The 23,866-nt window shown below is 37.6% G+C and overlaps 1 protein-coding gene across 2 annotated transcripts in view; it reads left to right on the forward strand.

Annotated features, from left to right (window-relative positions):
* dgkg (diacylglycerol kinase, gamma) overlaps positions 1-23,866 on the forward strand; it is a 107,628-nt gene that overhangs the window by 18,347 nt on the left and 65,415 nt on the right. For both annotated transcript variants that reach the window (XM_084122276.1, XM_084122277.1), the window contains exons 2-11: positions 128-462; positions 6,708-6,784; positions 9,477-9,630; positions 20,581-20,841; positions 21,059-21,205; positions 22,239-22,288; positions 22,665-22,739; positions 22,834-22,953; positions 23,044-23,161; positions 23,659-23,747. In XM_084122276.1, coding sequence (XP_083978402.1) covers positions 402-462; positions 6,708-6,784; positions 9,477-9,630; positions 20,581-20,841; positions 21,059-21,205; positions 22,239-22,288; positions 22,665-22,739; positions 22,834-22,953; positions 23,044-23,161; positions 23,659-23,747 — 1,152 coding nt within the window. In that variant the 5' untranslated portion in view covers positions 128-401. The remainder of the gene's footprint in view (positions 1-127; positions 463-6,707; positions 6,785-9,476; positions 9,631-20,580; positions 20,842-21,058; positions 21,206-22,238; positions 22,289-22,664; positions 22,740-22,833; positions 22,954-23,043; positions 23,162-23,658; positions 23,748-23,866) is intronic.

Consider the following 23,866-nt stretch of genomic DNA (forward strand, 5'->3'; position numbering starts at 1 on the left):
GGGCTGTTTGCTAGAATCAGAGACCTTGTAATAAATGTATAATAAATAATGCTTGACATGAGTCGATAACCTTAAGTCAGCTTAGAGACGTTACTAAATCTATTTTTCTCTCTGTCTTACTCTATAGATAACTCCAATTGACAGGTCATCCGTGTGCACCCGTCATCTCACCACAGCAGAGCTGCTCCGACCGGTGGCACGGCACGCACCTCACCTTCACACTGCCCTCGTCCTTGCGCCCTCCCTTGTTTCGCCAATCCTCATCAGGGACGCCAATTCACCATCTGCTCATAAAGGAAAGCAATATGAACTTGCCAGATCATACCATCTCTTTCTCATACCTCACCTGAGGACAATCAGCTTGGTTCCTCCAGCTCGCCGCGAGCGCTCTGATCAGCGAGATGGGAGACTGGGTGTGTCTTAGCCCAGCCGAATTCTCCCAGCTGCAGCAGTACAGTGAGTGTGAGTATCTGAGCACAAGAAGCCTCTCCTCTGACCTCTGGCGGGTTGATTGGAATTGATTTTGGGGCTGCTAGGTGGATAAGAATGGATGGGATATTTTATCGTTCCATTTAGTTGGTTCTTGGCCATGCTTTTCGATAACTGTACCACTTAGCTCCATTGTTTAAGCTGATGCTTTGCTCAATATATTATTTTGGAAGATGCTTACACATTCTGAGGCTGACCCACTTGACTTTTAGGAAGCAATGCTGGGAATGTAGGCTGTATTGACGTAACACATCAATGTGCTGCCAGTGCTCTCTGCGTCGGTATTGATTAACAACGTTTAATGCAGTTATTGATGCAGACCACTTTATAAGCTAAACAAGCCTATGAAATTTTAAAGTGATGGTCTTGCTTATCAGTTCACAATTTTTTTTATTTTGCAAGGGATCTGTGATATGACGCTATTGAGGGAGTATTGAGTGGTTATATCGATTTGATGTAGGAAAAAAGTGAAATTGGATGCTAAAGCAGGATCAGATATTAATTCAGCATGTTTCTATTATTATAAGGGCTTTCGGTAAGTCTGACTCATCTTTTATCATAGGACTGGCTGTGCCAACACATAAGCATGTGTAATGAGGAGGACTATGCTTCATCATTCTCGCTAACTATTCTCGTTTGTCATTCTCGCTAACTACTCCATTCAACCCAAGAGGAAGCTTTACTTGCATTAGCGTTGATGATATTTTGAATGTTTTCTTCTTATTTTGCATATTGTGTAATTGGCAGATATCAAAACAGGTGGTTGACTTCAGGCTAGATCTCAAGTGCCAAGAACAACATTAGAGTGCGAATGCAAGAATTCAACATATTTTATTATACAAGTATATATAAATTTTGCTGGCAAGTTGGCTAATTGTGATTAGCAGTTCACCATTCAAGATTGAGGATGGAACAGCCACGCTGGTATACATAGTAGGACAATGGATTGTGGGTAGCAGGAGTCAACACCATTAGCTGCACTGCTGCCAGAAACAGTGTTGTTGGTTTGATGCTGGCAGCATAGAGATCAGTGCGAAAGTGTATTTCAGAAAGTCTTCTCTTTAAAAGGCGGTCTGATACACTATGTCATATTCTTACACATTCTGACGGTCTTTATTATTTTCCAAAAGCATGAACATTTATTCTGCTTTTTAAAAATATAAAACAGATACAGGTGTACTGTATATTATATTTGTTGTATTACAACTCTCAGCTCTGAATACTGTACATTTTTAGGCATTTTTATGGACTTTATTCAAGCTCAGTAATTATTTTATTATTTATTGTTATGTTATTATGTTTATTAAAATACAAAATATAAAAACTAATAGATACTTTACAAATATAATACACACACACACACACACACAAAAAAAATGTACAGGAAGAATGGCAAAATAACATTAATCTTTTTCTGCGTGGTCTAGGGGCACTTTATTAAGTTATAATACAGGAGATTTTAAGAGTTTATCGTAGGTCCATCAGACGCTCCCATATCTCCAAGAAGGTTTGAATATCACAAGTTTATTTCTTGACAATTAGAGCCTTCCTCAGTTACATTTTTAAAAAGAATTATGTACACCACAGTCGACTATTACCTCAGCTGAAATGTTTTTTGTTTTCTAGTAAATAACACAAAAAAAATGTAATTATATTTTTTGATTCAGTTTTAATGTAGATTAAAGTATGTGTAAATATGCATTTTGACATTTTCTCAATTATAAAAAAATAATTTAGACAATGTTTATGAAATAATATTCATAAGACAGCAAACTTTACATACTGAACCTCTGAAGCCACTGTTGTTGTGTGATTATCTGCACGGCCTGGGTAATATGAATTTCAAAGAGACCTTTGTGCCATTTTAAGAGCTTACCTGTAGAATTACCATGACATTTCCAAAAGGAGCATCGATCTATGCTTTGTGAGGTTAATTGGCTTGTTGGAAGCTGGTAATAAATCTAAAATACTCATAAAGTCAGGAAATTCACATTTCTTTTGTTTGGGGCCTGGTAACAGATTTGATTAAAACCCCTTGAGGAACAGTGGAGACTGAATAATCAGTCAGAAGTGCTCTCAGCCTGGACTCTGCCATCATACCACTTTTAAGGTATAATGTCTTTAAAAATAGCACATGCATTATGTGGAGTATATTTTGGGATACTGGACACATTTCCATTAAGAATTCAGTTGGTGTGAGATGAAGCATTACTCTTTACACTTTACATCTCACAGATGAATTGCCAGGCCTGTCTGGCTGTAGCACTGATTTTAGCATTACTGTAAGGTAAAGATGTAATGGTATGAAAATTTCATATCACGATTGCAGTGACCTAAATTATCATGGTTATCAGTGTATCACTTTATTGTTAAAATATGATGGAAATGTTCAAAAAGTACTTAAACACAAACTGAAATCAGTTATATATCAAAAACCAACAAACAGATAAAATTAACAGTCCTATGCAACTTTTGTTTGCATGAACATTAAAATAATAACACTAAGAAGGACAGCCAGATTTTGAATAGCTAAACAAAATATTTTGCTTGGGCGACTTAAAAAGTAACATGCACAAAATGTTTAAATTTAAGTTTTGACTTCATTATAAAATTTAAACCGTTTTCAAGATGAGAGATGAAAAACGATTATAGGTATTTTATCTGCTCCGTGAATAATCTAGATACCTTATTATCTGAATTTCTGAGATTTTTAGAATGTATTTTACCTCATTTTCCATCAACTGGTTAAAGTTTACAACAGTGCATTATATTTGCTTTGGTTTTTTACATTGGTCTGAACAAAAATGGTAGACAGATCCGAATGAAAATTTAAATTCGGTACATTCGGTACAGTGTCCTTGTTACATAATATGTTACATGTACTTACCATAGTAATAACAGTAAATTATGCATAATTATATGCAACTAACACTCAACCAAACCCTAATTCTATCCTAAACCTATAGTAAGTACATGTTGTTAATTAACCTGGTACTTAAATATATAATTACACTGTAACAATAACACCTAAAAATAAAGTGTAACCGTAAATTCATTCTCTGCCAGTTGTTGGTGCTTATTGAACAGCAGAAATAGAGCCATTTCCCTGATAACCGCTGTACAAAAAGCAGTGCTGCACTTATAAACACTAATTTATTAGGCATTAAGACCTATTTACACCAAGAACGACAACTATAACAATAACTATATTAGTGATATCACTGTTTATTATAAACGTGCGCTGAAGTTATCTCATCTGCTGCTCAGGGATTTCATGGTTTATCATCAAACCAGTTACTGTTTCATTCCTAATTATGAGTGAATTAATTATGAAACTCTGTTTACTGGTTCTGTCATACAACGCAGGCTGTCCTCAAGAGGAGACAGTGTGTATGTTCTTGCCACTGAGCAATGTGTTGGCTCACCTAGGTGCTAAGGATTTTATTGTTTTGATTCAGTGGTGTTAATAATCAGTGGAATACATTTGTCATCTCTGCAAAATGAGCTGCTAATTGAAACTCCAGTCACAGCAATAAGATCCCCCACTATTAAAACACACAGATCTGTTAGTAAGAGGATGTGTTCGCTGCCCACAGAAGCCCCAAGCTGTTTGGAGTTTGGTGTCAGTCTTTAAGTCAGTGATGAGTCTTGTACGTTTAACAGTGTCAGAGTCAATTTGTCTCAGTCCAAAGATCAGAGATTTATGAGCCCTGTGTGTTTGACCTCTGACATCACACTTCATGTTCTGAATTATGATCTGAAACTATAACAGCTCGTAAACCTCTGACTGATAATAAAAGTGTGATGTCAATCTTTCCGACCACAGAAATCACCAGACTGCTTTGTTCTTAGTTGCACATCTTGAGGGAAGACTCATTTTGCTCAGATTAAGTAGTGGGTGCAGTTTTGTTTTCAGTCATGAGGGTCTGTCACATTCCCTGCTGCCCCCAACTGTTTTCCCCATAACCACTGAGTCTCTATATACTGACTCACCTCAAACTACTGCTTATGATTTGAATATTGGAATTTATTTTTATCCATTTAAACAGATAGTTCACCCAAAATGATAGTAATGTAATTATGTACTCACCATCATGTTGCTCCAAACCAGTATGTTATTTATTCCATGGAACATGGAAGTAGAAAGGCCCTTCTTCAAAATTGTATCGATGTAGTTTAAGTTTCAAGTACATTTCTGTTGGGTTTGGATATAGCTTTGAGTTGTGACTAATGAAATATGAATTTGGATGTTTTGATGAAACACACAAGGTTGCATGATTCACAAATGTTTTTCTGCTTGTAATGTTGCTAAATTGCAAGAGAATTTGCTAATGAAAGGACCTCATGTAAAGGATAACAGGACAACAGCCTATGTTGGGAGCTAAATCATTTAGCAGACAGTAACAGAGTTACAGCTTGCCAGGAAAGCATGCTTTGTTGATTTGTTTCACTGATGATGCTAATGATATAGTTCTAATCAAGTTCATCAAAGTGAATATTCATAGATAAATGGATTAATGAATCTTTTTTGAGTGGAAGTTTTAAAGCTGCAGTCCGTAGCTTTTTTGGGTTAAAAATTATCCAAAATAATTTTTTGAGCAAGTACATAACCAGCCAGTGTTCAAAACTATCTGCTTGCCTTAGCTCGATTTAAAACAGTAAGCTTGTAATAATGTTTTTAATTCCAGTGGTACTGGTGGATTTCTGCGGGAAATTCAAGCATATGTTTGCGTCATTACGTCACATCTGTGTATATAAAGAAGGTGTCTCGGCTAGTAGGCTATGAGTGTGAGGATGTTGGAGGTGGAGATTTATAGCCTTTTCTCACAGCACTTGATATAATTAAACATCAATTTGATGGCGGATCCAGAAAGGTTCAAACAACAATCACCAGTGACAACTGGAGATTCACCCATTGTAAAACACAAAAGACTTCGGACTTCGGAGTGGCTACAGAAATAAAGACACTGCAACCGACCCATGCGAAAACAAGGACAAATATCGGAAGGGCATTAAATGTAGTCACGCAATGCTGATGTTGTTAACATTAACAATTTGAGAACAAAGTATAATTTGCACGGTTTGACGTGATATGATAAGCGATCATTAGATTTAACGGCGCGATTTACTGCAATGCTTTTTTCCTTTAGTTGGTCAGAACAAAAGTGGATGTTACTTAATTGTTTAGATGACATTTTCCGGTGAAAATTCATATGTTGTTCATATTTCCAAAAAGTAGGATCTGTGATTGCGAATGACAGTATCAACACCACCAGCGCGGTGATTGACAGCCGCACATTCTCCTCAAAACATTGGATTCATCTGCGCCGAGGCACAACACACGTAAAGTTGATAATTCCACGAATAACTGCAATTGCAGATTTCGATCAGAGATGGCGACAAAGAGGAAAAACTGCGGACTGCAGCTTTAAGTGACATTTAATTTGTTAGCATCTAATGTCTAGCAGTCAAGACAAATCCAGCTTGTTTCTGCCTCCAGCAAGTGCAGTCAATCGTTTTTAAACTGTCTTAAGAGTTACAAAGTTGCATTTGGTTAGATCAAAGACTTGTCCTCTTCTTTATATACCCAATTATTTTTTAATTTTTTTTATATTATAGAATCACTACCATTCAAAAGTTTGGGATTTGTTAGGTTTATTCATTTTTTGACGTCTCTTATGCTCACCAAGGCTGCATTTCTTAGATCAAAAACACAGTATAACAGTAGTAATGTAAAATATTATTCTAATTTAAAATAAAAGTTTTCTATTTGAATATATTTTTAAAAATAATTTATTCCTGTGGTGCAAAGCTGAATTTTCAGCATCATTACTCCAGTCTTCAGTTTCACATGATTCTTCAGAAATCATTCTAATATGCTGATTTGCTGCTTAAGAAACATTTCTTATTATTATCAATGTTGAATTTTTTTGTGCTGCTTAATATTTTGGTGGAAACAGTGAAAAATTTCGGGATTCATCGATGAATAGAAAGTTCAAATGAACAGCATGTATTAGAAATAAAAATCTTTTTTAAACCATTATAAATGTATTTACTGTCACTTTTAATCATTTTAATGAATCCTTGCTGAATAAAAAAAAAAAAAAAAAAATCTAAATATTTCCATACCAATATGGGGTATCTACACGTAAACAGTACGTACAGATGTACTGTATATGCAACTAATATTTTTTCCTTTTAATTTTTCTCTTGCACAGATTCTTCCAAGAAGCTTAAAGATGTCCTTGAAGAGTTTCATGGAAATGGTGTCCTCTCCAAGTACAACCCTGAACAGGTATGTTAGGGGCCATGGGTCTCTCCTGATTAAATGATCTGTTTAGAGGCAGCGGAGCCTCTGGCTGTGACTTGACAGAACACCAATACAACCTGACTCAGGGCTCAAGTCATTAAAGGAAATGCTTAGTCATCCGCTCCCCGAAACCAAGTGGCCAGATATCACCTCCTATTAGAGAAGGTCCTCGCTGACATCATAAAGCCCATGCATCACGTTGCCGTGACAACAAAGCCAGCGGGCAGCCGCATCTATAATTTGCTTTATGGAGTGTCACCATTATATTTCTCTCCTCTCCTCCGCACTGACGTAAATAAGAGGCTGCTTGGGGTTTGGCGCCACAGGTTGTGACCCAGAGTCTTGGCGGAATCAATAGAGAATCAGCACCAGTGGCAGTTAATGGGTCTGAAGCTGACGCCAGGTTGGCTGTGATGTGAAATTGCATGCGTCGCATTGTTCATTAATTCAGTTGTGACCACCTATGGATCATAAAGCCTGAAAGTATCACAAAATGGAGGTGACATGCCATCAGTGCTGCCTGCTTACGATGACAGAGCGCTGTATTTCACTCAGGATACAGCCGTGATTGACTGTCTGACACTGTACTGACACTGGGCTGTAAATATCCTTCATCGTAGCCTCAACGAATCACAGCTCTTTTGAGTGCCTTTCTATAATGAAGTTTAATTAGGGTGACTCTGTAACCTTTGTCAAATGACGAGTGTCTGTAAAAATGGGCGCCGATGAAAGGTTAAATAAACGGTCCATTGTTTCCTGCATTATTTGTTAGCGGAGTCAGCCTCTCTGTTTTGCACGTTTGAAAGTCAGACAGGAAGTTCCTCTTACAGCCACGGCTGGTTACGCTGCTTTTCACCTCCAAAACAGACAAACACATTTGCTATTACTGAGACAAAGACACATTTGTGTTCTGGTAATTTCACCTTCCTGTTTTTGGCGTGCATCTGCCCAACGTTTGCAGCCCCTCAAGCGTAGCCCCCCTTTGCATGCAAGTTCCTCTCTTCCACCTCTAGTTCATTCTCTCCTGTTCTGTCTGTTTTTGCTTTACTGGCTTTTTGCCTTTTACAAAGTTTCATTTCAGCAACAGGCAGAATCTAATGAATTTAGGTTTGTTCATTCCTTCATTGGTATGATTAATGGTGAATGCACTCGCAGTCCCATGAAAATGATCTTCAGCACAGATTTGGTGGTGCATTTGTGCCAGTATCCGATTTGCATATTTACCTTAGTGAATTATGTGCTAAATCACACAAACATGTAAATAAATTCCAGTATCATATCAAATCTCTTACAGGGCTTTTAGTTTTAGTTTTAGTTATTTGTATTTTAGTTTAATTCAACTTTTGTTTTGTTTCAATGTTAGTTTTTGCTCTATCATTGTTAGTTTTTGTTTTTCAGTTTATTATTTTTTTTTTCAATTTAATTCTGTTTTATTTTCCTAGCACAACCTGGTGTTATTGCTATCTGTTGTCCATTTAATGTTTAATGTCAGTGAGATTTAAAGAGTTTTATAATATATCATATAGCTAAAATTGATATTAATGTTCTTCTTTCAGAATCCTGAAATATATATTAAGCTGCACAACTGTTTTTAACATTGATGATAATAAGAAATGGAGTAATGATGCTGAAAATTCAACTTTGCCATCACAGGAATAAATTACATTTTAAAATATATTCACATAGAAAACAGCTATTTTAAATTGTAATAATGTTTCACACTATTACTTTTTACTCAAATAAATGTAGCTTTGGTGAGCATTGAAACTCTTTAAAACATTTAAAAAATTATTATTATTATTATCAACCCCAAACATTTTAAGGTTAGTGTATTTTTTTTTTTTTTTTTAGCTATGCTAGCTTTTATTTCAGTTAACAAAAATGTTTGGATTTAGTTTTCATTAAGAGTAATAAAGATTTCCCCTTTTTAGTCTTTTATTGCACACTTTTCCCCCCATTTTGTTACTGTGATCAAATTACCACGTTAAAGAAGTAAGTCAGGATTATGCAAATAAACCTGCAGAACAGCATTAAGTATGATGCGGGTGGACTAATGCCATACAGCATTAAAGATGGAATAATGTGAATTCATTCAGCATCAGAGCACCATTGGATATGGCGCGATCGCTTCCCTCTGCACGAACAACCACTGCATTGTATATAACCCCTCTCTCCCTCTACCCTCTCCATATATCTCTTACTGCCACACAGAAGCAAGATGTTCTCAACCAAGTAAGATGTTACTTTCTGGGTTTGCATGTTCTGTGGTTCGATATGTCTACAGACTGCATGTCCCGGCCCATCCCTGTCTAACAAGAACGTCAAGCTTGGGTCATAATGTCTACTGAAGGTCAAAGGTCGTGCCCAGCGCTTTTCAGTGTTAGCCATGTGTCTTCATGGTGTTTTTGTAACCTCAGATGATTTTGTTTCTATGAGCTGCAAAAAATTTGTAAATGTATGTTTTAACTGTACTTCAATGTGTGTCAGTGAGCTCCCTCTGTATTTTTGTTGCCGTGTCTCATAAAGAAATGCTTGAGCGTGTCATTCATGCCCAGAGACAGGAACATTCTGTCTGCTGAAAAAAAAGGAGCAGGAAGCTGAATATTCATGGCTTTATTTCATCTCACAGGTTTCCCATCTTCTCATTTCTCATCAACTCTCCACTTGTCTCCTGTAGCCCATCGACTACGAGGGTTTCCAGCTATTCATGGCGACCTACCTGGAGAATGACATCCCTGAGGAACTGTGCAAACACCTCTTCACTTCCTTCAAGAGCAAGAATGGCGGAGGCAGCTCCCCTGACACCTCTCGATCTGGAGCAGGCACGCTGGGTAAACAGTCTATTATAATGTCTTTATTCTATCAATTACATGCTGTAGAAGTCTGGATTTCATTTTCATATTAATGGTTTTAATAGGTTCTGAAAAATAAAATGTCTGTTTCACTGAAGTTATTTTAGGAACTGTGAATGAGCAACTGTATCACTATTACCCACTGATACAGTACATGTACAATTGGGTCCACATTGGAAACCTGGAAATAAGCAAATTATTTTTCTACATTTTGAAAAATGTAGAACCTTATGACAAAATAAGGAATGTTTATGATTTTGCACTATTTCTAGGTCACAAATTAAACTTTTGGAGTTTATGTCTGCTCAAGCAATGCTGTCATTAAAGCAAAAGCTGACAAAGAAGAAGTTCAAACCAAATACTAAGAAGATATTTCTTCTGGCCACTGAAATTGTTATACCGATCATTTAATTTCTAATGAAAAGATATACACTACTGTATAAAAGTTTGGGGTTGGTATGATGCTTCCGCTCCTCCGTGAGAGATACGAGACCGATGCGTTGCACAGGTGTCGCTCATTATCAATCACCCCACCGGCCTGGCGCCGTTCTCTCACGGCCCTCGGCCTCGTCCTGCTGGCCACACTGTGAAACCTTTTTTTAGAATGTTCAAAAGAACAGCATTTATTTAAAATAGAAATGGTTTGAATTAACATTATAACTGTCACTTTTGATCAAATGAATGCATCTTTGTTGAATAAAACTTAATTTCTGTAAAAAAAAAAGAAGAAGAAATAAATTGTACTCAACCCAAACTTTTGTACTGCAGTGTATATGACATAAAAAAAGTACTTTTGGATCCCATTTTACCTTTTTATTTGAATTAGATTGGACTGTGCATAACCAGTTTGTGTGTAATCCTGCATATAACAAACACCCAACCTGCATGACTAAAATAATGAACTGGTAGACTGGTAGAATGGCCTGAAGATTCCACACACATCTGGTGAGCAATTGCTTCCGTGTTATGTCGGAATCCTGCTCTTGGCGGGAGACCTGCTCTCTCTGAAGACTATAGACAAATGAACAGATTTGACTTCTGATGTAAAAGTCCACTATAATGGAAAAATGCTGGTGTCCTTCCGTCTGAATACCTCTACTCTCACTATTGACCAGAGGTGATTAAGGCAAATATCAGTTGACTGTATGAATAGTTTGACAGTCAAGAGTGCCATCTAGTGCCATGATTTTTCTGGACTGGCAAAGACAGTACAATCAGTGATTTCCGTTGGTCCCTTTGCCCTTCATGCAACTCGGTCAACAAATGTTAAAGGTAGGGTAGTTGTGTTATACTGCTTGAAACTCTCTTCACATCCTGATAGCAATCAATTATAGAAGTGGTAAAAAATATTTAAATAAATATTTCTGAAATATAAACAATATTTCGGTTCGAATGCAATGATACAATGTCCTACCTGCCTGTCAACATATGTATTTCCATACCTCCATGCACCCTGCTCACACAGACATCACACGTCATCAGCGCGTTCCTTAAGGCTATGTAGAGTTGTAGACAGACAGTCACCGAGCACCACAAACAGCAGCTGCCCTTTACAGTTCCTCCTGAATCAAAACAACAAGCTTATGCTGTGTGCACGCCATGTCGTAACTGTAATTTAGAGAAGGCAACCCGTGACGTTTAACTGGCGCTGTTCACGTCCTCAGACTCGGATTTTTGCGTTTTTTTGTCAACACTATCAATGCTGAAATGAATCTGCAGCAGTCAGGTAGTACAAGTAAGAGCTCTGTACGTTGTTTACGTTCATGATTATTTTAATGTTATGTGCTTTGAGACATGAGGTAATTTAACGCCGTCTCTTGTAACGCTTTGCAGACTCTGCTCTGTATGTGAATGTGAATGTGTGTTTTGAAGATACGTGACTTTGGAGACTCTCTGAAGGGAGAGTGGGATACTTTAAAAGCTAGCTTGCTATTGCTAGCCTCTCTGAGATTTCTTACCCTACCTTTAATGCTTAATGAGAAACAGTCATGACATTATGACATTATGTTATAACTTTTCCTCTGTCTGTCTTGCTTTACTCCTGTTCCACTTTACTTTGACCCCTGTGTCTTCAGAGCCCAAGTTTATTGATGCAGGCATCTCTATAGAGACCGAAGTGGCCTGTGCACCCATAACAGGTACCACAGCAAGTACGGTGTGATTTGATTGGACAGAGACTTGCATCGTGGCTGTAACTCCCTCCAAAAGCATGACTTCACCTGATGTTGTTATGTGTTGTCTTGGTGTGTCTTGGCAGCTGTTTTTATTTATTTGTGTTGATGTCAAACAAAGCAACCTGGATAGGATTTTCATCAGAGGTATAATAGGTCAACCACTGTGCGATTGTGGTAACAATCGTGATGTATGTCAGTACTTGCTAAACGCCATCAGCTTTCTCCCCAGTACCTTGTGATACTAAGCATTTCTGCCATGTGTCATTCTACCTGTTGTGGTTTCCACAAACTGTACAGTTCAAAGCACTGTGCTTGGGTAAACTGACCAGTAACAACAAACAATATCAGACTCACTGGGTCTTATTCACTAATATGCGTGTACAAGTGTTCTTATTTATGTGCGTAGAATAGCTTCTCATGCACAATGTCTGCTGGGTTCATAACAGGCGTGTACACATTTTGTTCTGATGTTGTTCTGAAACCAGTTTATTCTAAATGAGGGAGTTAGTAATCAGCATAATACACCATATCCATATAAGGGCTGTCCACACAAATTCTCCTGTACTGCCATTTGTCACTCTCTGCAAATGTATCCCTACTAAAGAGAATAAGGGAGTTTTCACACCTATAGATTGTTTGTTTTGTTCCGAAACAGGGACTTAGTTTGTTACAATGTTGCATTTTCTTTTTGGTTTAGTTCGCTTTCACAAGGAAATCTCTTATTGGTCAAAGTTTCCTGTGTCATCCATCAAGATGATTGACAAGTTCGCTCCATGAGCATATTGTTGCTTTATTTGTAACTGTCAAGACACACTCAAACACTATACTACATTCATATTAATACTACAGCAAATTCAAACACGCTCTCTCTAGATCACATGACACACCCACACTATACGAATGTTATAATGCAGCTAGAGCAGGAATCAAGGCTTCATCGGGACAGCATTCTCACACGGAGAAGCGCAATTACACAACATTTTAAGATGAAGAAGTGCTCCTTTGGTTTAATGTGCTCACTCAGAGAATCATGACTGCTTTTTATATAAACATTTCCCGTTATGAATTATAATACCATTTGGTTTGTTGGTCCCTTGGGTCGGATTGCTTTCACACCTCAAGCGAACCACCTCATTCAGGCGATCTCGGAGCGATTGTTTTGGTGTGGATCCGAGTGCGATTTCCGTGTTCACATATGCCTAAACAAACTGAACCAATGGAGAAAATGCACCAGGTTCTGAAACAAACGCTCAGGTGTGAAAACACCCTAAGAGCATAGCCGATGAAACTCAGCGAATAACTTTTATATATGCCCAGGGGGCCGCAATTGCCTATGTGGGTAAACTAAAAAAGTTCAAAGATTTTACAAAATACATTTCTATATATACAGTTGCAATTAAAATTATTCAACCCCCTTGACCTGCAAGAACATTCTACGACTGATCCCTGAACCAAGCTTCAGTAGATTTGGATGTATACTTTGTGACGGCTGTCCTGCAGGAAAGTCCAGAGATCATCAAGCTTCAGTCTCTGCACCGAAGGCATCACCATCTTTGCCAAAATGGCTTGATACTTCAAAGGATTCATGATGTCCTTCATACTGTCAAAATTTCCACTTCCTGCAACAGCATATACAACATAAAATATTTAAATAAATAAATGCTTTAAATTCATAAAAGAATCCTGAAAAAAATTATCAGTTTCCACAAAAATATTAAGCAGCACATCTGTTTTCAACATTGATGATAAGGTTAATATTAAGAAATGTTTCTTATTAATAATACTGCAGAATATTTTTACTGTATTTTACATCAAATAAATGAAGTCTTGTGTAAAATTTAAAAAATGCTAACTTTCACTTGCAAAATGTGATCTCAATAAGAAGCTGTTTTTGGTATACCACCAGATACACAGCTTCATAGCAAAAAATCTCAGAGTCTATTCAAGTGGCCTCTGCGTATCCCCATTGGAGGAACAATTAAATAAACTTACATTAAACATAGCATTTTGATAAGGGCAAATACAGGCTCAGATAAAACTAGGATGTTATGGGAAAAGGACTTTGGGGAAGAAATTCAGACAACTGATTGGGAGGCTGTATGTGAGATGCCCTCCTATCAAGTCAAGTCAAGTTTATTTATATAGCGCTTTTCACAATACAGATTGTATCAAAGCAGCTTCACAGTATTAAATTAAAATAATACATCAATGCTTGTTTCTAGTGGAAAATGTCCATGTTTGGTAATGCTGATCAATAGTATTGTTGATTGATTAATTAAATTAAATATCCCAAATATCCCCAACTGAGCAAGCCAAAGGCAACAGTGGCAAGGAACCGAAAAACTCCATCAGGTGACCTAATGGAGAAAAAAAAAAACTTGGGAGAACCCAGGCTCAGTCGGGGGCCAGTTCTCCTCTGGCGTTTATGAACTAGAGGTTGGATTTAACTGTAAGATTAAAAGTATTATATGAATGCCTGGCTGAAGAGATGCGTCTTTAATCTAGTTTTAAACTGGGAGAGCGAGTCTGAGCAACGAACAGTATCAGGAAGACTATTCCAGAGTTTTGGAGCTAAATGTGAAAATGCTCTCCCTCCTTTGCTGGATCTGGATATCCTAGGTATGACCAAAAGCCTTGAATTTAGTGATCTTAAAGAGCGCGATGGATTATAGGGCGATAGAAGATCTGTTAAATAGACTGGAGCTAAACCGTTTAGGGCTTTATAAGTCAGTAGCAATACCTTGTAATTAATACGGAACTTTATAGGTAACCAATGTAGTGATGATAAAATTGGTGTTATATGATCATATTTTCTTGATCTAGTAAGAACTCTAGCAGCGGCATTTTGGACTAACTGTAGCTGGTTTATTGAGGATGCAGGACAACCGGCTAATAAAGCATTACAGTAATCTAGTCTCGAGGTCATGAATGCATGAACTAATTTTTCTGCATCAGAAACTGATAGCATGTTACGTAGCTTAGCAATGTTTCTAAGGTGGAAAAAGGCTGTTCTTGTAACATATGAAATATGATTTTCAAAAGACAGGTTGCAGTCTAGTATAACACCTAGGTCTTTTACTGTAGAGGATAAAGTAACAGGACATCCTACTATGTTAAAGTTGTAGTGTGAGAGGTTTTGTGGGTGGTTTTCTAAACCGATGATTAGTACCTCTGTCTTGTCTGGATTTAATAAAAGAAAATTGTGCGTCATCCAATCTTTTATATCTTTAACACACTCTGTCAAATTGGATAATTTAGCGTTTTCATCTGGCCGTGATGAAATATAGATTCGAGTGTCATCAGCATAACAATGGAAACTAATTCCATGTTTCCTTATAATATTTCCAAGTGGCAGCATATATATTGAGAATAACAGAGGGCCTAACACAGATCCCTGCGGCACTCCATAGTTTACTGGAGTTATGATCGATTTTTCTCCATTTAAATAGACAAAATGGTAGCGGTCAGATAAGTATGATCTGAACCAACTTAATGCTTGTCCTTGAACACCAGTATAATTTTGTAGTCGATCTAAGAGTATTGTGTGATCTATAGTATCGAACGCAGCACTAAGATCAAGTAAAACTAGTATTGAGATACAGCCTTGGTCAGATGCTAAAAGTAAGTCATTTGTAATTTTAACGAGCACAGTTTCAGTGCTATGGTGCGGTCTGAATCCAGACTGAAACTTTTCATAGATGTCATTTTCTTGCAAGAAAGAGCCCAGTTGAGCAGACACCACTTTTTCTAGTATTTTAGACATAAAAGGAAGATTTGAAATGGGTCTATAATTTGCTAGATTATGCGGGTCTAATTGTGGTTTCTTAATGAGAGGTTTTATAACTGCCAGTTTAAATGTTCTTGGAACATGACCTAAAGATAAAGATGAGTTAATAATATTGAGGATAGTCTCTTCCACTATAGGTAACACTTCTTTCAGTAGTTTAGTTGGTAAAGGATCTAATAAACATGTTGTTGTTTTAGATTAAATGATAAGTTTATTTAACTCTTTTTGTTCTATAGTTGTAAAGCACTGTAATTGTTCTTGTAATTGATAATTGAGGCTGAATTATAAGGCGCGATTGAGGATTGAACGTTTACAATTGTGGTTCTGATGTTTTCTATTTTCTCAGTGAAGAACTTCATGAAATCATTACTACTAAACTGTAACGGAATATTTTGTTCAGGTGACATCTGTTTATTTGTTAGTCTAGCCACGGTGCTAAATAAAAACCTAGGATTGTTTTGGTTGTTTTCTATTAGTTTGCGGAGGTGCTCAGCCCTGGCCGCTTTAAGGGCCTTTTTATAACGTGACATACTGTCTTTCCATGCGATTCTAAAGACATCTAAATTAGTTTGTTTCCATTTACGCTCTAAATTACGGGTTTCTCTCTTTAGAACATGCGTAGTATTGTTGTACCATGGTGCTTTACTTTTCTCTCTGACCTTTTTTAATCTAATGGGTGCAACAATATCCAATGTTCCAGAGAGAATGGTGCTCATAGTGCTAGTTAATTCCTCTAGTTCATCTGTTTGTTTGGGTTCACTGAGCAGCTAAGACAGATCAGATAAGCAATTTGAAAAATTATCTAAGGTGGATGGAAGGATTGTTCTGCCTGATCGATAACGCGGCGCAGCATGATATATTACAGGAGTACGTAATATGCAAGTTACCATGTAATGGTCAGTGACATCATCACTTTGTGGAATGATATCTATATCGGTTGGATCGGTTCCATGTGATATAATTAAATCGAGTGTATAATTAAAACGATGAGTTGGTCCAGTAACGTTTTGCTTGACCCCAAAGGAGTTTAATAAATCTGTAAACGCAGCCCCTAACGCATCATTTGGATTATCTACGTGTATGTTAAAATCTCCAACAATTAATGCTTTATCGACATTGACTAATAGGTCTGAGAGAAAATCTGCAAACTCTTTTAGGAAATCAGCGTAAGGCCCAGGCGGTCTATATACGGTAGCCAAGGCTAGAGATAATAGGGAAGTTTTTCTAACATCTAAGAGCGTAACATTTAGTACAAGTACTTCAAACGAAATAAACTTATAACCCGTTTTCTGACTAACATTGAGAATATCTCTAGAGATTGTTGCAACACCGCCGCCACGACCACCGCCGCCACTCCTATCTTGCCAACAAGCCTGGGAAATGCAATATAAAATTATTCATCATTTGCATGTGACTCCAGCCCAAAGACATGAAGTAACCCCAAACTCTCCAACCTCTGTAATAAATGTAAAAGACTAGAAGGAACCCTCATCCACTGTTTCTGGAGCTGCTCAAAAATACAACAATTCTGGACGGGCGTCCTAAGGGAACTTGAGAACATATTTCGCTGCTCATTACAATTATATTTTATTATTATAATTACAATTATAATTTTTAAGTTTACCATTATGATCCCACCTAGTTGTCTATTTAAATGTAGACCCTCAGTTGAATTTAGACAAGAGTTTTTACCCCATAATGGACGGCAATCTTCAACTTCACAAGTCTAATTTACATAAATACTAATCCAGAGAGTAATTCAGATCACATCATAAATGACAAAATTAATCATAATTACCAATAGCAGACAGAGCTATAAAACCAATCCAATTAAAGCTCGTCCCATGTTCTGTATTGTCTTTTCATCAGATTGACTTAGAATTATCAGCTTCTTTAAAGTTTTGTCGTTTCACTTAACCCATCTAAAATGATAAAACACTCATTCCAGAGCTTAATGACACAATATTCACAAAATCAGGAAATAATAGTACCACAAACTAACGCATACAAGACATGCTGAAAGTGCTGTCACCATCACACACACTAAAACTAGATGAACATCAATATAACCCGCTCATAGTCAAGGTTTTCTTTATAGCAGTTAACTCTAAAAATATTTACTTCACATTTTTCTTCAGGTTTTACCTACTTTTACATAGTCTCTTAACCAGTTTCAAAGCATGTCTGTTCATTATTCATTTGATTTTTAGAAAAGTCAGCTGGGTTGTTTTGGTTCATTATCATTATTTTGTTTAAGCTTGCTTTAGCATGTCGATAACAGAAAGACAGACAGAGTACCATCCCTGCCTCCACTCAAACAGTCTCTCTCACTATAAACAAATAATCTTTTCAACAGCCTCCTAAGACTGTAACTTAGACAGAATGTAATATTAAATTCATTACAATAACTCATATTAAACACTGATCTACTTAACACCAGAAATTTCTGTCACTTCTGAGTGGCCATTTACAGCAAAACACTCTCTGTCATCTGGTGGCTGTGTGTCAGCCTCAACTACTGCAGCACACACCTTGCCTACATTTTGGTCATTGTGAGCTTGCAAACGGCTCCAACGTATTGCACACCATTGAAGCAGTGTGTCCCAATCAGGAATGTAAACAGAGCCACTGGTAAGCAGTTCTCTGTATTCTTTTACAGTCCACCAGTGGCGGATTCAATCACAATAGCCGAATCATAATCTTCATCATTATCATTGGCAGAACATTAATTTTCATAAGCTGCACGGAAATGCTCAAAATATTCTAAGGGGTCTTCACAGAGTTTCTGTTTATCTTTAGTCACACTTGTCCAAGGAAATGGTCCTGACCCATAATTTCCTTTACTTGCTTTTTGTAATCATCGTAAGCAATACGAGGCTAAAACTTTGAATTTCTACAGAGTTTCTTTCTTTGTTTGTAGCCAGTCAAGTTGTTGTTTATCTTGCCAATCGTAATCAAAACCCTGACTAAACATTTTCTTAATTTCTGCAAATCTCTTTGAATTGAGAGCTTCAGAGCACAGCTGCTTACAGCGTTTGCTCTCTTCTGTCTCACTATTTGTTTCAGGACTGTTCAGGTTACTGATCAAGTTACTTCATTTGTCTGCCATATCTTAATCATGGTTCAAACTCACCTGAAGTTATTGCAGAAATGGAGGCAGCGATCTTTGAACAACACAGCTTGGCTTCTGCATTTTTGCCAATTTGGGTCACAACTTTATTTATTTTTCTCTCGGGATCGTTCCTGATGCATCCCTGGCAAACAACCTTATTTTTGTTAGTATTTTTCTTTTCCTAACTAATAGCTTAATCCCTAACTGCCTGATTCACTAAATTCGGGAATCCCCTATCTGATGGAAGAGATGGAGCAGGTTTGCGGTGCCAATGGACGTACAATCCAGGGACGTACTCTACTGGGGTGGTGCAATGCCCAGTGGGGCCCCCACAGAGCACGCTTCGCTTGCGCTGTCTGCTGCCGTCAATCGTAACGACGCTATCAGCGACTTCTTGTACTCTCAGTATAATTATTTAGCACTTACTCGTGCGTAGCACTGCCTGCTGCCTCTAACGACACCATCAGCGACTTCATATACTTTAGTATAATTAATCCTCACTCTCCTTTTCGGAGTGAAGCTCTCCTGCTCTCCTTTCCCAATCTCTTCCATTCAGACAGCCCTAACCAAATAATAAAATCTTTCTACCTTGTTTGCTGATTTGCCTGGGGTGTTACCGAGAATAATTACCCGTGCATCCTCCACCATTACTGTTATGGGGTAACAGTTTAGGACCCAAGGACCAGATGTTTGAAAGAAGACCCGGAGTCAGAATTATAATAAATTGAAGAAAAGTTTCAACAGCAGAAGTCAGAAATAACAGATAAACATAGTAATTTTCCACACATATACAGATCGACTGAAGCATATCTCCATCGATTTTGCAGCTGACACTCGGACCCTAAAGTTAGGCACGTCGTGACCTTCCAGTTCTCAGATTTGGGTTGCTGGGCGCCAACATGTCCAGAACAACAACTCAGTCAATCTCCAATAATGCCAGTGGTTCCTTAACCTGCAACCAAAAAGACTAACACACACACACACTGACACACAGCTTTTCCAAGGCTGGATTTGGCCAGGCTCTAACTATAAACAGGAGAGTCGTCTCAAAACATCAAGATAATGCGCTCTTTCTCTCAAGGAGAGCTACACTTTAGTCTAACTGGAAAGTAAGGATGGTACCTTAAACTATAGACTTCATTGACTCCTGTGACCATAGTTGTACCCTAGAAAAACAGATGTATGTATTGACACATGTTGAAGGCCTTTCTCAAACAAAACATCTTTCCATATTTCATTTCTGGAAGCCGGGCTAAATGAGCAAACACTGTTACTGCATTCATATCAAATACAGACATTAGAGAATACATGAAAAGAACATTGCAGTGATCACACTGGTAACTTCTAGAACAAAGTAAAATCTCAGAAACTTAGAGAAGTCATTCAACTCATGTGATATTTAGAAGGAAAAATATTGATTAATACCTTGATTATAATCACTCATTACATATACATTGAAGCAGCAGTGGATTCCAATCCACCCCCTTGAGTGTGTATGTGTAATAATGGATAATGTATTTGGTAATGCTGTATGTTGATGTGTATTTTGTAGAGAATTCAAATGAATAGCCACCTGGGCAATTTGTATTAGCTCAGATGCACCAACTATGCTTAAACCCTGTCAATGTCAAAAGTTTTAATTAAAAAAAAAATGCTAACTTCTTGATGAGTCATGATTTCTGTTGTGTTCATGCACAGGTTTTACACATAAATATGTGTGGTCGCACATTCATTGAATGAGACGCTATGTCATTATCCTTTTCTTTTGTATTACGCTCTGTTGCTTCCTTTCTCATTTCAGATTATAACCTTCATTCTCCTCTTTTTTTTTCCTGTACCACTTTTTTTTCTTGTAGGCATGAATGGAAAGAGTATTTTGAGTGCTTTGAGCCGACATACACCAGAGAACTCTGTAGGGATGACTCCAGGCTCAGGGGCTACCACGTCGCTCTGCTCATCCCGCTCCTCCTCACAGCGATCAGGCACAGGGGGCCACACACCAAGAGGCCCCCACCGGTCACCCAGCATGCAGCCCAGACCCCCAGCGGGCAGCAGCAGTAGCAGCAGCAATGCTTTGGCTCTCTCCAAGACCACGAACTCCCCGCGCCTTTCACCAGGTCAGAGTCGTGTACAAGTGAACAACCTTGATCTTTGCCACACTTTTTTACACATAGGGAATTGCTTATGAAGCAATATTGCCTGATCAGAGTCATGTTTTGTTGACAGAAGTTAATCAAAACTTGCACTACTTGTAAAACAAGATGCTTGCGCACACATATTTTGGTGTGATAACAGGTGTCATTACTAATAGACATATAATTGGCATCCTTCCAGAGCGTAATCAATCTGAGAATCGTACATCTCTCCGGAGGAGTCCTTCTCCACAAAATGGCTCTCCATCGCCCCAAGTGGTCTTCCTTAAAGACATTGTGTGCTACTTGTCTCTGCTGGAGAGGGGGACGCCAGAGGACAAGCTTGAGTGTAAGTGTTTGGGAAATTTTTAGGATTAATTTTAAGACATTAAAATACATTTTCAAATGCTTATCACTTCAACTCGTTTATTCCTTTAATCTCATTATTTACATTAAGACAAAATATCCAAAGAATAATTTAAGTAATTTAGCAAATTACTTTCCCTAAACCAATCGTGCCAAACCACAGAAAGCATACTATTAGTCACAAACGTGAAAAAGTAACCTTATTCTTGGCAGCTGTCACGAATTTCATTTCTTTTCTCACAACACATATTTAAATGCAGCATATGCAAGGTAAATGGATCTTTGAAATGTTAAAGCAAAGTTCATTTCATTTCAGTGTCTGTAGCCTTTGTGTCAGCATAATTTATCATGCTTACCACACATCAGTCAAGTAAAACCATCAAATAAGTTTGAACTGTTTTGTTAAAATCATAGCAAGATGTTTTTATAATCTGTGATAGCAAATTACTCCAGTCTTCAGTTTCACATGATCCTTCAGAAATTATTCTAATATGCTGATATGCTGCTCAAGAAATGTTTCTTATTATTATCAATGCTGAAAACAGTATTTTTTTGTGGAAAACAATTCAAGATTCTTTAATAAATAGAAATTTCAAAAGATTAGCATTTATTTGATATATAAATATTTGTAACATTATAAATGCCTTTACTGTCAGTTTTGATCAAGTTAAAGTATCCTTGGTGAATAAAATAATTAATTTCTTTAAAAAAAAACTTCTGACTTCTGACCTTAACAAAGTAAGAGTGACAGGAGGAGACTTCTAGAATTCCTCGCTCTCACTTTCATTCCGTAAAGGCTTATCTCCGCTCCTGTCCTTGTTTGCCATGTGTAGACAAGCTTTCTTTAGCATAGGAAGTTATTTCTGCCCAAAGCTAATCCTCACTAGCTGCCTCAGTCTGTCCATAAGATAACCTGGGCTTCAGGTGCTAGGCTAGCATGGGGTCTGTACGTGACAAATGTTTTTCACTCTACAAAAAGATTCAGTCTATTATCTTTCTCATTTTTCACCCTAAAGTCATGTTCAGGCTGTACGACACAGATGGCAATGGCCTACTGGACAGTTCGGTAAGTCCTAAATCTCTGTTAAAATGTGTAATGGTTAGATGTTGTTGACAAAGAGTTAATAATGCAGTACACATTATATTGTGGGATTAATACAGTTCGTAGTTTCCGTGTGTGATGTCATTGTGTTGGGTTGATAGTCATTTATTTTGGATTATGTAATATTATTATTATCCTCTCATTGATTCTGTTTCAGTCATCTTTGCACTATCAGGCCTTGGTGATTCAGAGAGTGGCTCGTATATTATTGATCTTTTTGTTTGAAACTTTTAACTGATATTTAGAGGAAGCTGTAAATAACAGGATGCGTGAAAAGTGAATTTGAAACTTTATGCTTTATTGTCAATGATGTGTAAAGCAATTTTATCTGTCAATTTAGGAGCTTGACCGTATAATAAATCAGATGGTCCATGTAGCCGAGTACCTGGAATGGGACTCTACAGAACTACGGCCGGTATGAATCAATTTAAACTTTACCACCAGGCCATCCCATCATGCACAGTGAAATCCATATCTTACTGTCCCTTTTTTAATGTCTAAAATTGTAGATTCTAAAGGAGATGATGGAGGAGATTGACTATGACCGGGATGGAACGGTCACACTAGAGGAGTGGATCAGAGGAGGAATGACCACCATACCACTTCTGGTACTGCTGGGAATGGAGACGGTGAGGAAAAAAGTAATTGTGAGTTGTAAAAAGTAAACAACAAATAAAAATGTATTCCTCAATTCCTGTTTTTCTTTCGCATAAGTTCAGAATGTACAGGAAGATGGGCAGCACGTATGGAGACTAAAGCATTTCAACAAGCCAGCATACTGTAATTACTGCCACACAATGTTGTTAGGAGTACGAAAACAGGGCCTTTGCTGCTCAAGTGAGTATGTCTGTCCATCATTCTGTCTGTCTGCCTATCTGTCTGTCTGTCTATCTGCCCGTCTGTCTGCCTATCTGTCTGTCTGTCTGTCTGTCTATCTGCCCGTCTGTCTGACTGTCTGTCTGTCTGTCTGTCTGTCTGTCTGTCTGTCTGTCTGTCTATCTATCTGTCTGTCTGTCTGTCTGTCTGTCTGTCTGTCTGTCTGTCTGTCTGTCTGTCTGCCTGTCTGTCTGTCTATCTGTCTATCTATTTGTCTATCTGCCCATCTGTCTGTCTATCTATCTATCTATCTATCTATCTATCTATCTATCTATCTATCTATCTATCTATCTATCTATCTATCTATCTATCTATCTATCTATCTATCTATCTATCTGTCTATCTGTCTTCATTGAAATTTGATGTGTCTAACCTGAAGGTGTGCAGTTTTTCATTTGAAATGTTTCCCTTCAGTCTCTCACTCTCCATCCCTCACAGTCCTGTCTTTTTTTTGACAGTATGCAAGTACACAGTCCATGAGCGCTGTGTGTCCAAAGACATTGCTCCTTGCATTAGCACCTACGCCAAGTCCCGCAGACACACCAATGTGAGTGCATAAACAGCAACATACGCTTACAAATGAACACTTCACCACTCTGTTTAAACTGAAGATTGAAGATTTAAACTGATTCTTTTGAACAATAGGGCCAGAAATAATAAATTCAT

The sequence above is a fragment of the Abramis brama genome (assembly GCF_963993115.1).
Source record: "Abramis brama genome assembly, chromosome: 8".
In the NCBI taxonomy this organism is placed as follows: domain Eukaryota; kingdom Metazoa; phylum Chordata; class Actinopteri; order Cypriniformes; family Leuciscidae; genus Abramis; species Abramis brama.